This window comes from Cyanistes caeruleus, chromosome 3 (assembly GCF_971803275.1).
Source record: "Cyanistes caeruleus chromosome 3, bCyaCae1.hap1.1, whole genome shotgun sequence".
Classification (NCBI taxonomy): domain Eukaryota; kingdom Metazoa; phylum Chordata; class Aves; order Passeriformes; family Paridae; genus Cyanistes; species Cyanistes caeruleus.
In genome coordinates this window covers 86,301,973-86,316,388 of record NC_141703.1, presented here as the reverse complement: position 1 = coordinate 86,316,388, position 14,416 = coordinate 86,301,973, and the positions used below count along the sequence as shown (strand labels likewise).

The window sequence follows — 14,416 nt, the reverse complement described above, 5'->3', positions numbered from 1 at the left end:
AACAAAATTCTCAGAGAAAATGGGACTTCTGTCTCTGCATTTTCTCCAGTTGGTCAATTCAGCTTTACATCAGTCTTATATTAATCAGTGAGATTATTTTGCATAGAATTAAGAAAGTAAGCCTTATAATTAGGCAAAAAAAGGGTACTTCAGTGATGCAATCCCTCACCTTCCAACCAATACCAGCATTTTTGTAGTAGGGAAAGTTGTCACAGATCCAACGATAGATCTCACTAAGCGTCATCTTCTTGGCAGGTGATGAGTTGATGGCGTATGTGATCAAAGTGGCATAGCTGTAACGTGGTTTCCCATCTTGGTGCACTGCTGCCTCATCCTTACTCAGTGTGGCATTTGGATCTGTTGGTGAGCCTGGGGGACACTTTCGGGCAGACCCTGGAGGTCCTGCTTGTGAGGAACCCCCTAATTTTTCAATAGTAGCCCTTAAAGTAAGCTGTGGGAGCCAGTCTATGGAAGTGAGGCTGCTTTCCAGGTCAGAGGCCATGGTGCTGGAAGCAGGAATATCTGTAAGGAGAAAGGAGAGGAAAGGAAACCCCTGAGACACAAACAAGGTGAAGCCTAAGAACAGAAACATCCATTTGCATTCTTCTGCTATCACAAGTATCTGTATGAAGATCATCCTACTTCATGCATCTTGTTCACAGCTAGCCAGAACCATTCCAAAAGGCCTATGACTGTGCCTCAGGGAGGACTATCCATACTGAAAGGAATGGAACGGTGCTTTTTAACAGTGATGGTAACACTGCTAAGGCAGTCTTTCCCAGGGCACTGTTCCCAGGTAATAAACCAAGATCTGTTTAAGGGAAGTGAAGCCCTTTCAGCAGGCATGTAACATTCACTCCTTCACTACATAATCCATACAGCCTTGGTACCCTTCACCAAGATTACCTGTAATCCAGTAGGTTTACGGTGTCAGGCAAGAGGAAAATCATAGCTAAAAGGGAATACTCATTCATGCCATACACAAAACACAATTTAATTAGATCATCTGCCAAGTCAGGACTATCTTAATTTGAGGGGAAATTAATTTCTCTCCAAGGCCTAGCCTCTCTTTTTGCATTAGGTGACATTATAATGAATCCTATTCCTTAGAGCTAGGATTACATACCTCATTTTAAAACACCAAGATCATGCATAATACTATATATAGATAATTACATCTACCATGTCGAGTCGGAACAGACTATATTAAGCTCATAATAAAGCTTTGCCTACCATAACCAGTTTTTCCTAAAAAAAAAAAAAATTAAAAATTTATACATATGTATTTAAATCATGCTTAATTTACAATATAGCAAGCAAGTATTTTCTCCAATTCTGAGACACAGAAAAAGCTTACTTGCCTGAAATCACACAAGTTTGCTGCAGGAAGAGACTCAGGATCTTTTATCTCATAAACATTATAAACTTCCCCTCATAAAAATAAAACACCTGGCTAGCAGTTGTATACAGGGATTTCTACAGAACAATTATTTTATAAGAAGAAAACATTTAGCAGCATGAACTTGTATGAACTCGCACACTTAAGCACACTAACTTTTCTGTAGCCTGTTGCAGTAGACAAGGCAGCAGAAAATTCATCACTCCTAGTCAAAACTGGCTGCATTACTATACTGGGAGCAATCCCTTGAAGTCTGGACTGAGGGAGCTAAGTTTCCAAGGCCACGACTTGCACTGCTCTTTGCATAAAGAGAAGAATCGTGTCTTGAAGGCATGCAAGTTCTACACCTTTCATTTCTGAAATTAATCTTCCCAGAAGATTAAATAGTAATGTCTTTGAGCATGCTGGAGCATACACAAGACAAACACATAAACACACTTATGTATGTATAGCAAATTAAACACTTGCATACATGTAAGAGAGAAGAGACTGACACGAACACGCTCTGCTTAGGAAAGATTCGTCAGCAGACACCTCCCACTGAGTGCATCACTCAGATGAGTGGATCAGATGAGACAGGGAGACACCCTTCTGCATGAATACCAATTAGATACTCGTTCTAAAAATAGGCATCTGACAATAACACGGTGTGGATGCACAGATCCAGAGACAGATGCACCCAGCATTTTGACACTGAAGCTACCCGTTCTTCCCCCACACCCATATGCATTATACCTTTCACTTCTGCACTCCAGCGCTCTCACAGCACTAAAGCAATGAAGTCCATACTCCAACGCATTCATATGCACTAAACCTTTCATTTCCACGCATGTGCTCACCACACCTCTTAGAGCTCAAACACCTACACAATACCCCAACAAAATCCACCCCTCAGCCCCCACAGGCAGTGGCTTCACAGGCCTGGCCTCAGGAAACACGTCCTAATTGCACAGTGATTATGATCATCACTCATGCTCTTAGGCACCCACAGACTGAGAAATACAATTGTGGTGCCACAGCGCCTATGGCGAGTGGAAACATTTTTCTGTCTGTGGAGGAAAGGAAAAGTCCATCAGCTACTAACTTACCTATCTACTCACCTGCCACACTATCACTTAGGACAGGCATGACTATTTGCTGCACGGCTAACTAACTGATCCAAGCTGCAAAAGACTTTCTATTATCCAGCCCCCTCAAGTAGTGCTTTATTGAACAACTCATTTTGACTGATTTAATCTAGTATCAAACATTTGAAATTTACACAAATTAAAAAAAAAAAAATTCCTTTGTGAATAATAATACAAGGGAAAAACAACAATATATTTTTATCCAGTGGGGATGGACAGACCACCACGTAATCAAAACACAGCTACATTTACATGGTAACTTCAAAGGTAAAGCCCTCATTAAAAATAGTATCCCACTTGGAAGAAAACAAACATGAACCAAATGTTAAGTTGAATGCTTCATTTTGTGTCTCATATAAATTTTAATTTTGATGGTACAAGCAGAAAAAAAAAATACTGCTTCTTATAAACCTTTATGAAATATCAATTACACTAACAATACAATTCCAAAATAAAATAAGTAAAAAAATCTCTCTCTTCCTCCCCCTCCCCCTTGTTTTTTTAAAGACAAGTACAGAAATCAAGAAAATTAGGTTATAAAAGCCTATGGCAGATTCAGATATCAATCTGAAACACCAGAAATTCAAGAAACAGAAGAAAGCACTGTTGTTTTCACAGAGCTTCAGACGTGCCCAGGTTATGTCAGTAGAGCATCTGGGATGATTGGCTATGCAGTAAAACGTAAGGCTGATATGCAACATTCCCATCATCAAATCCACAGGCTTTTGTGCATTTGTATAAAATAGACTTGTCAGGGAGACAAGCAAAATTAGAATTGGGTCAGATTACACCCACACGAAGAAATTTAATATTTTCATTTCTTGGCTTATAAAAATCTCTGACAAGAAAACAAAATCCAAAAATCTTTTAAAAAAACCAACCAAACAAACCAAGCCTTATGTCTATATATGCACTTGTCACCCAGTACTGAGAGAACTTTTCAGTAAAACACAGCAGCTTTTTGAGAACGTATACACTAGACAGTAATTAAGGACAGAAAGCAAAGACTCAGACCAAATAGCAATCACATGGGAAATGTCAAAGCAGTGGAATAAGACCTTTTTTTCCAAGTCTGCACTTGATCATGTTACTAGATTTGCTGGCAATATGGGATCTGTAATCATCAGGCACAGCCAAACATTAGGTAAGGTGGCAATTCCAGAACACTTTCAGGGCAACAATAATTCAGTGTAATTGGCTACTAAATTATTTAAAAGAATACTTTCTATGCAGTAAATATTACTGTTAATTTATGTCGCACTTCTCATTCACCTGACCCAAGTGTTTGGTGCATCAGCTTGACAATACTTAATGGCATGATAAAACAAGACTGCAGCCAAACCAGAGCAGCTGATAATACTTCCAACTTTCCTTTCCCAGTTTATTGCCTGGCAAATCTTTTGAACTCTTCTCTTATGATCCCACTCAAACAAAGTAAAAAACAGCAATAACTAATAAACACACTGAACTGAAATCAAGGATGCTTTAAAAATTCTACCTCATTAGCAAGTCAGAATTAAATTCCAAGAAGTAAAAAAAAAAGTCAAAGACAAGAATTCATCATCTTTCACTTTACAAGGTAAACGTTATCTGTTTATGTATTTGGCTGAATTTAAAAAGCAAGGGTAGGGTACCCCAGGTGATAACCACCATCAACAGCTGGAAGGTGACTTCAGAGTCTTCATTTCTCAAGCGCTAAATAGTTACAGTACAATCCCAAGTCAGACAGGTCAGAGAGATGCAAAAACTCCAGCCAAGTACTGATCCCGAACTACAGTTAAACAGACAAGAATCTGTCCAGTTCATAAGAAAAATGTATTAAAGAAAATCCCAGCACTGAATATCTTTTAATAACCACTAATTCGCTTGGGACTAGTAATACTTCCCTACAGCTTTCCAGGAAAGCTACTGCCTTACTTTGAATCTTTGCAACTAGCAAATGGAAGCTCCTGCTGCAAATGCAAACCAGGCTTCTGTCAATGGGACAATAAGGACCATCCCCCAGCAGCACTGAAGAAATCCGTACTTTGCTACTTTTCAAATGCTCACTCTAAGTCAGTCAGATCTTATGCAGGATCACTGCTACTTGCCTATCAGGACAGAAAAACATATGAAATGTGGGGAACAACACTCTAAGGGTCACACAGAATGAAGTTAATAAACATTTACAGCCTGAAGCCTTCTCTAAGGCTGGATTCAAAGGCTGGTCAGGCAGAATCAGTTATGACTGAAGTAGGGAGACATAAAACAAATGGGATCATGCTGTGCACTGCCCATGAAAGAAGATGCCTATTCTAAAATAAATCTCTACCTTTGCATTTTTCTGTGTTTACTTTCACTGTTGCTTTATTTGCTAGTATTCCAATCCAATGAAACTGACAAAAAGATTTACAGGAGACTCAGGTTTCTCAACCCGAACTTAGAGAGAAAAAACGCAGAACAGACTACCAAACAATGACAGACGTTGCTGTAGAACACCTATGAATATACAACCACTTCTATTTAGGTGCCTGAAACACAGATCCAGTGATTTAACTAACAATATCCACCTAATATACTCAGAGATACCCATAGTCTCTAAGGTATTCAACAAATAAAAACTGGGAAAAAAGGACTATTTGACTGCAACCGTTCTGAAACAGTGTCACAATGTAAGGAGTAAAAGTTAAACAAGAATACTACACGCATGAAGAAATGAAGAGCCTCTACTTTGGTGAAAAAAAATCAGTTCTGATGTACTCGTGTAAATTATGCACTCAAAAACCCCTGGGTCCTCATCCAATACAAAAAGGGGAAAACAATCAATTTTGCTGAGTCTAGAAAGAGAAATTTGCCATTTTAAGATATGTTTTTCCCTCATAAAGAAGGTGGTATTAACTAACACGGTAGGAATAAAACACTTAAAAATCTGATCTTCTCTAAGAAAACATTCTCACAGAAATACTTGTTTCACGTAATAAATAAGAAAAGAGGATACTGATTATCTGCCTAGACTGAAATTGCTATCTATCGTTTTGGTAACTACTTGTGAGAAGCATTCAGGAAATGTTTGTATTTCTGGAATCAAATAAAGAAGGAAGAGAGGTTGGTGGGTATTGTTCGTAAAATGAAACTTAACCTGGAAGGAATGATATGTGTCATGTTAGTGACAAAAGAAAGGCACTGCAGTTTTGACAGCACCCTTCTGTCTGCAGTGCCATATGAAAGGAGGAAAACTCGTCCCTGGGGCAAGGAGGTAAGAGACATTCTCATACCCTAGAACCACGCTTCCCTTTTTGGAGAGTAGCAGAACAAGCCAAGAAATGTCTTCTCAATTACCTATGGGCTTGCAGATGCGGTAGCAGGAGGCACATGGCTCTCACTAGTCATGAGCCACAAAGGGAAAAGGGATCTAACCAAAGGAGGCTACTGTTACCTAAGAGCACACGGCGTGGTATTGCCTGTGAGTAAGAGCTGTCACAGCGTGCACCTGTCCACGCGTCAGGTGTAGCTGACTCTACAGCCCTGCTCAAAACTACTGCGTGTGCAAGACAGCACGGCTCTGAATGCTCAGTGCTATTTCATGGAACACAGGTGGTACTCTGATTATGGTATCCTGAATGGAAGATTCGCTCAAAGTTATACAAAACACTGACATGGTACTGAAAATTATCAGTTAGAGGAAGATGAAAACTTTTAGGCCATGTATAGCTTAATATAAATTGCTGAACTAATTGTTTTGTTATAATTAAACTGTTGTATAGATATTGTTTTCCTTTAATAAATAGAAACCTCAACAAAATAAGGTTCATACTAAGTTTAAAAAAAAAAAAATAATAGACCTTCTGATTCCCTCCATTTTGTGAACGATGCACAAGTAGGCTATAAATCTGTATTTTGAATTTAGTAAATGAACAGCATTGACTGTGCAGGCATCTTTGGTACAAATGAAGCATAAAGTCTTGTGAGAATTATAAAGTCACCCAAACCCCCATGCTGGAAGTGCATCAGGATTCGATTCCAAAGGCAATTATGTCCTAGCTTTGTTTGAAACTGACAAATGGTATAGTTTACAAAACCTGACCTGCTTATTTAAACTTATCAACAGATGGCATTATAGCCAAAGTCTGAAATATGTTCATGTCAAGGGAGGCAGCATCTTTATGGGCATAACAGGCTAGGATTGAGCATAGCTAGGGCCTTGCCAGATTTTAATAAGACCAACTAATCAAATGTTTTTGTTATCTGCTGTATAAACATACAGGAAAGAAAAAAGCATTGAGAAATACTACACAAACATTGCAGACATCCCTTAGACAGTCTGAAAATATGTGTTCAAAGTTAGGACCAGTTTGTTTATTTATGATGCTGTGTAAGGTAAAGTGGGGAATATGTAACACCTGTCAAAAAAAAAAAGCAAATGATACTGAGAATACTGGTATACATAAAATACTTTTGAGCTGGAAATTATTTCCTTTGTAATAAGACTACTAGAAAAGATTTATTCTAATAATAAGCCAAATGTCCCATGACAACCCTCCCAATAACAGATTTGGAGTAAAAAGTAAACCAAGCACTTTGAAGAAGTGCAATGAAAATCCATCACCACAGCAGAAGTGTCTCTGCAGCATCCCTCCACCCTCAGTACCACTATGCAATATTTCACTGTTGGAAGTAGAAGCTGTAATTCCAAGCATATGCCAAGGCAGGAGAGAAATCTTTGACATTTGCTTTAAGAATATTAACGGAACAATTACTCTTACACTGAGAAAGGTATAGGGAGCTGGTTTCAGAATAAGTCAAATTTATGAGCACATAGCTGAAATGAAATTTTCCCTTGGAAACTGGGAAGTCTGTGGTAGAGAAACAGTATATAAGAGCAGGTATTTCCCCTAGCCCTATGAGAGCCCCCAAGCTGAAGGATTTCAATTTTACCTGCCTATCAGAATCACATCCAGTAATGAACCTGCAGCACATGATATGCAAACACTGATTTAATACCCAGATTGTCTCTGAAATTAGAGACAACATCAGAAGTACATCAGCATGTGGACTATCTTGCTCAGAAGATCTGCACACCATTGCAAAGGCACATACAGAAATCCAGGTTAAAATAATGTGACATGCTTACAAACAAAAACTGTTCTCTTATTCACATTAAAAAATGGGTCTCTCAGTGAAAAACTACCATTAGCCTTGCATTTTAATGACAGCAATAGTGAAAAGCTTCTATGGTAGAGAAAGGAACAACAGCCACGTACAGGGAAAATTAAAATCTGACTGCAAGTGGTCAGAACTTGTTCACCAAAGGCTGAACCACTGAAAACAGATTAGTCAATTTGAACTCTGCAATAGTTGCTGAAACAAACCACAACCCACTTGTGGAAACGGGTATCAAGCAGTAGCAAGAACTCTGTTCTGAATTCATAGGAAAAAAGGAAATCTGTATCAAGTGGAGATTAGTTGTATACCACGTGCTTGAAATGTACATAGAGCACATGCTCCCAGGGTTGAGATTACCAGACCACTGCAGAGAAGTCTGTTCAAGAGGAGTCTGAGAACAAAGCACAGCTGAAATTGAAGCTGGAGAATGATCAGAAAAATCAAGTAATACTGCGTGAGGCTCATAAATTAAGTCGCAACCACTGTTTTAACATAATTCCTTTTTACTACTCTGTTAGCTGTTATTCTCACACTGACAGAGCTCTCTTCCAGTAGACAAAACACCTGACAATCCCTGGCCTGACTCACAACTCGATCAGTACCACGCTTGAAGGTCAACAGGATTCAGAACCACGCTGCCACAGAATACACGCCCATTAATGGTCTCTCCTTGCTTAAAACACTAGTACTGCTGCTTGGCTTTCTGCATCCTACTCACAAAATGCTCCATTTTGTGTATCATCTTGAAACTAAATCTTCTGTTCTTCTCCTTACAAACACTGAAAGAAGTCTCTTTCTTCCACACATATGCTTGCCACAGTTGTCACCTTGCAGCTGCAAGTAAATATTATTCTGCTCTAACCTTGGAACATTCCAGTCTCCAAGTTGTTGTGTCTTTGCTTATGACAATCTTTATTTCTTTTGCAATCATCCTTCTTCACAAAAGAAGCCAGGCAGAGTGGAGTATGTACAGTAAGACAACTACATTTAAGTATCAGTTAGACCTCTGAATAATTTTTAAAAATGCAAATAATGGCTATTTGCATATTTGAAAGCAGCTAATTGTAAATATGCAATTGACAGCAGGAGCGAATGATCATAGAGGCCTTTTCCAACCTTAATGATTCTAGGGTTCTATGAAATAAGTACTTTCCAGTATGTCTGGCCTCTATTGGCTGGCAGTATTCCTGTGTGTATCAAGGTATGAGTCAGCTGAGGAAGAATGTGAAGAGATGTTCATGCAAAAAATGGAAAAGCACAATGTCATGCTTATGCTGCTGGCAGAGCAAAGGACAATGCAGTAAGGGACAGCGATAGATAGGGGAGAAATAGAAATGTGAAGGCCCCTTAGAGTGAGCACAAGAAGCTGGAACCTTATGTGGTGGATGATAGCCAAAGCACAGGCTTGTCAAGGAGGAGATGGCAATGTGTCGAGAAAACATGCCAGAAGGACAGCTTCAGCAATCGTGTTGCTAACAAGACGAGAAGGCCAGCAAGAACAGCTCGCAGTAACAGAGATGGTAAATGAAGGAGGAAGCTTAAGGGTTACCCAAAGAGACTCAAAGAAGCAGCAAGATTCAGGCCACGAACAGAAAGATGAGTCCTTCACTATGTACAGAGCAAGAACATGTTATAGGCCCAACTGTGGAAGTCTGCAGCAGAGGGAAGCAGGAAACAAAGGTAAATGTCAAAGGAGCTTTCTCAAGTTCCATACTGACCTCAGGGGTCTTAACCTTGTGGCAATTAATTTAAAAAAATCTGTTAAGGTGGTATGCAAAGTTGCATAATTTAATATCCCTGCCATTAAGGAGGTAAAGAAAAGCAGAGAGGATACTAGAAGCGAGTTATTGTGTACAACTTATGAAAAAAAAAAAAAAAGAAAAAAGGAGGGCGGTAAATAGCTTAGTGCAGAGGCTACTGAATGAATGACTAGAATAGTTAGGAGGGAAACCAGGAAAATACTGTCACAAAAGTCAAGGGAGGACAAGATTTCAAGACTGGGCATGATCAAGTGTCAAAAACAGCAGGGAGGCCAAGAAGGATGAAGATGGAATAGAGACCCTGAGACTTGGCCAAGAAAAGGTCATTAGAGATCTCAGAAGAAGCTTCATGGGAGAGAGAATATCTATACTGAAGTCAACTTACTAAACAGTTCTAGACTGCACACAATCAAACAAAACCTTTCAATTTTGGAGTGACTGGTCCTTCAATGAAGCAAAAATGCATTGGGGCTTTCAGTGTTTCCTAATGCCACAAAAACCGGCATACAGAGGTTTTGAGTTCAATATCACATTGTAATTAAGGCAATCAGCAGCAAGAGCAGACAGACTGTGTAAAGTGGTTTTCATCCTTATACTTTGGAACCCTTATAAAGGATCAATAACCTATTCCAGGATAAATGGGAAGCCATGCATGGAGAAGCATGCAGCCCAAGGTCAGCCAGCAAAGGAACAGCAGAACTATGCAGAGAACATTGCTCTCCCAAAACCCATACCAGTTTTCTACATTCAAACCTTGTCTGCTTTTTTCAGGTAGAGATAAAAATAATTTCAGATATAACTATTTTAGCAGATTGTTTATTTTTCTCTGCAAGTTCCTGATGGGAAGGGAGAATATGTCTGGGTTTTAGTTAACAATAGGGTTTTTTTAGGGGAAACTGAGAATTCAGAAACTTTGCTCCTTTAATTTGTGACCACAAAGTGTTCAGATTCTTTCCCAATTATTCAGATTTGAACTTTTAACAGTAATTACATATTTCTGCTATAATCAACCACAGTCTTTATAGAGCAGAGAGCATAAACAAAATTTGAATTGCTAATGGTAAGAAACAAAAAAGCAAATATTTTTTTCCTCGAGGTATAAAAGCTCTCACTCATCATCTCACCCTGTCCCTCATTACTCAGTCTCTCTTATACATAAAAAAAGCCAAAGAAAGAAACACATATTCCCTTAGCTCTTGATTTCACATCAAATAAACTGACCAGCTCAGAAAGATGAGGAACGAGGTACTAGACCTCGCACAAAATGCTCAGCTCAGCTCTGGAAACCAAGATCCTCAAGTGCTAGAGGGAACCAGAGAATGTAATGGAAGGGTTTTTTATTCTAACTAACTAAAATCTAGCTATTCCTGAGGAAGGAGAGGTGCCAGAAGAGAAGAAAGGGTGGAACAATGAATTGAGTTGGACTATGGAGACCAAGTACCATTCCTAAGCCAAGCAGAACTGGGTATTTTCAGTGATAAAGAAGTTTCTTGAGATAACCTCAGACAAAAAAATCCTATTGTCCACAGGCATATAATCTAATGAAAGGCAAACCAGGAACAGGTCAAAATGCAGGTGTGGAAGTAAGACCTGTGAAATGCAGTAAAATACTGCTACCAGTGAAGAATCCTAGTGAGGAGATGTGGGGTGCTTGCTTGATGAAGAGAAAAGCAGCATTTTCAGCTTCTAGGAACACAGGACAGAATGCCAAGGGACCACAAGAAAAAAGAGATGCAAAGAGCAGGAACAACTGAGAGGAGGGGGGGTGCAGGAGGAAATGGGAGTCAAGAAGTAGGCATGCTGGAAACATGCTGGACCTTAAAGGTGCAGAAGAGGAATGTGAGTACTTCATGATGCTACAGAGCCCAGGGATTCAGGAAAGGTCAGGAAATACCAAAATCTCTGCTGTCTACCTTTAAATCTGTGCTGCCTACCTAAGTAAGTATCAGGTTCATAACAGGAAGACTGGGCAGGTCAAAGACAGATAGATAAAACAACAATCTAGTCCAAATCCTGGCAAAGCACCACAGAATACATTAAACTGGTCTTAAAAGTTGGCTGTGAAATCTCCAAATTTTGAAACATTCACAGTATTTTGCATTTGCACTTCAAACTTAAGATGAAAATTTGCAATTAATTAATTGTGAAAACATACTGCAGGCATGCTTGCTCTCTCTCAGTAATACACATACACAGATGGCCTTTAGAAGTGAAAAACATGAGTACAGGGCAGAAATATGTTATAGATTTTTACGTTCATCATATATCCCTTAGAAGGAAGAAGGAAACAAAACTAGCAGAACAGACAGCAAGTCGCTATACTGCCTGCTACAAAGACAATAAGCATTTGGAGGCTGAACACATCAGCTGGATATTCTTTCTAAAATCACATGTGCAACTGCCAAAAATACAGCAAATTAAAGGCTTTTCTTTAGGCTTCAGAGTTAATACAACTGGAGAGTTCAAGCATGATAGCTATCACATTAGGCTGCCCATTAATCTAGGGACTACTCATCTTCTCTAAGATGCCTTCCCAGACCAAAAACAGTTTCCTTCAAAGTTTCAGTTCTGAAGCATCACTTAGAAACAGATTCTGCAAATGGAGTACTACAAAACATAGAAGGTTCTGTGTGAAAATCACCAGTTACTATTATACCCAAGGTTGGGAGAAGCATGTGGAAAAATGAATCCAGAAGCATTTTTCATCTTTTGGTTGCCAATGACCAAGATCCAATTCCTGTCTGACAGCTGTGTAAAATGAGATAATCAGCTCAGTCCTCCTCTTGAGGGACAGCTGTCCATATCACAGTTGCCATTAACCACACCTCCTTTCTGACATTTGAAGTAAAGGGCCAAAGATCCAAATTCGGATGCAGACTGCATCTCCCACTATATGAAGGTCAGCTAAAGTTTAGAAGAAGAGGTAGTAAACCTGTGACCTGTACCTCTGTGATAAGAATAAACTTCTTCAGAGACACCAACATTCAGCTGTATTTTTAGAGGGGAAAAAAATTCCAAAAACAACAACAAAAAACCCAAACTAGATGGACTACAGTAGTCACAACCCTCTCTCAGACTGAAAAATTAGATCTCAGCTCCTCAAACTGTTTCATTCTTACATTCCAACTTTTTGGACTCCTTATTCTATCCTAGAAACTTGCCTACAAAACCACAAGAAGTTATAGATAAAACCCAAGAAGTTATAGAGCACATACTTATGAAATGATCTTTCAGTAACATAATCCTTTTCCCATAACTCTTTAGACCGTCTCATTTCATTTTGCTTAAGGGCTTGACCTGAGAAATGCCACACTGTCTGTTCTCAGATGGGAGCTGAGTGCCCATAGGACAGGACCAGACTGCTTCAACTTAAAAAGTCAACTTTTGGAAGGATGAATGTCCAAATTTAAATTTACGAACCCATAGAAGCACAACTAAGTGTCTTTTTTCTAAAATGTAGAAGACTTCATCGCTTCTGTTGAAGCCAACTCTACGTTCTTGGGCATTTACAAGAATTAGGCAATTTACTAAGGTACATTAATGTGGCTCTTAAAGTCTAATTTTAGGTGGTCAGGTATAACATTCTTAATGTAAACCCTCACAGACATAACACCTGCATTTAAACCTGTCTATAAAGTACCCTGCACTTTCATGAAGATAAATAATGCTCTCCCTTTTTCTTGTATAGATACTTTTGTATAAAATAAATGGTGCAGAGCAGCTGCAGTATTCCACCTCAGAGAAAGCTGCATTTTCACCTGTGATAAACATTTGATGTGAATACCATGATCACACTGAAGAGCTGTGCTCTCGAAAAATTATTCCCTAAAATTTATGAGTATGTCCCAGCTTTTGTATAGCTGTGTTTTAGATTATGAGATCTTTAGAATAGAGATTGTCTTAATTTGGTGTCCAAGTCAGTACTGAATGCCTTGTCAGCAATTAACAAATAAATAACAATTAGTCTATAGCACACCACTTCCATGTCTGTAATGAACATTTAAAGCTCAGGCAGCAAATACAGAATCTTTATCATTAATGGAAGAAAAAAGAAATCTCTCATATGCATAAAGGTAATTGTTGTGGAAGAGCAGAATTTTCTTAAGGCTGGTATATCAATTCTGTAAAGTGCCCTGGCATCCATCAGAGGCAAAAACACTTGAAAAATGTCAAGTCATTACTGTGAGGAAGGGGGCAGCGTGAGGTAAATTAACCTCAAGAGCATGAAAAGTCAGTTTATCCCCTTGAATGTACAAAGGCCAAAATGCCTCAGTTATCTCTTCTCTTGTGCTAGATAACACAGCTCTACTCAAAACAGGCTGATTGCATAACTATAGGGCAACAGGTAGGAGGGCATCTAACAGTACCCCCAGAACAGATGTATGCTTGGTGGTTCAACCTTCCCTTACAAAAAGCCACCTTCTGAAGCTATGGATAACTGACAAAATTCCCTGCCAAAATGGGGAATCACTCTGGCATCTTTTGTCTGATCCTGCAAGCACATTACACCAAGGAGTACCTTCTTCAGGGACTCCCTGTTTAACCATTGCTCTCCAAAAGGGCTCCCTATCCTGGCCCTTTGATGTTGGATTTCCTCGCTGCTATCTCACTAAAAACAGTAATACCTCAGGTGAGACATCCAAGATTCTTCTGCTACTGGAATCTGGCTTTGGCTTTATTTGAGACAAAGTCTCCCTCTGACTTGATTTCTCAGGAAATCACCACGTTGGTGTCAGAATACTCATTTGTGGCTGGGAATTAACTACCTCATTTACAAAAAGCAGCAGCTTGGCTCACACAGCACCAGCACTAGGATTCACATTCCTAGCCCCTGAACACAGCATAAAACACAGATGAAGACTGGTGGCAATCAAACAGCTTCTTTTGGCTTTCAGAGCAGGTTCCATCAGCATTGTCACAGCTTTCATTCCCAGGCCCCTGAGCACCACAGGACCCACTCTCAAGGGCACTGTTTCCAGAATCTATCT

The 14,416-nt window shown here is 39.3% G+C and overlaps 1 protein-coding gene across 22 annotated transcripts in view; it reads right to left on the bottom strand.

Moving 5' to 3' along the window:
• FOXJ2 (forkhead box J2) overlaps nt 1–14,416 on the bottom strand; it is a 31,586-nt gene that overhangs the window by 10,749 nt on the left and 6,421 nt on the right. For all 22 annotated transcript variants that reach the window (XM_086882475.1, XM_086882472.1, XM_086882485.1 and 19 more), the window contains one exon: nt 170–522. In XM_086882475.1, the coding sequence (XP_086738601.1) occupies nt 170–502 (333 nt within the window). In that variant the 5' untranslated portion in view covers nt 503–522. The remainder of the gene's footprint in view (nt 1–169; nt 523–14,416) is intronic.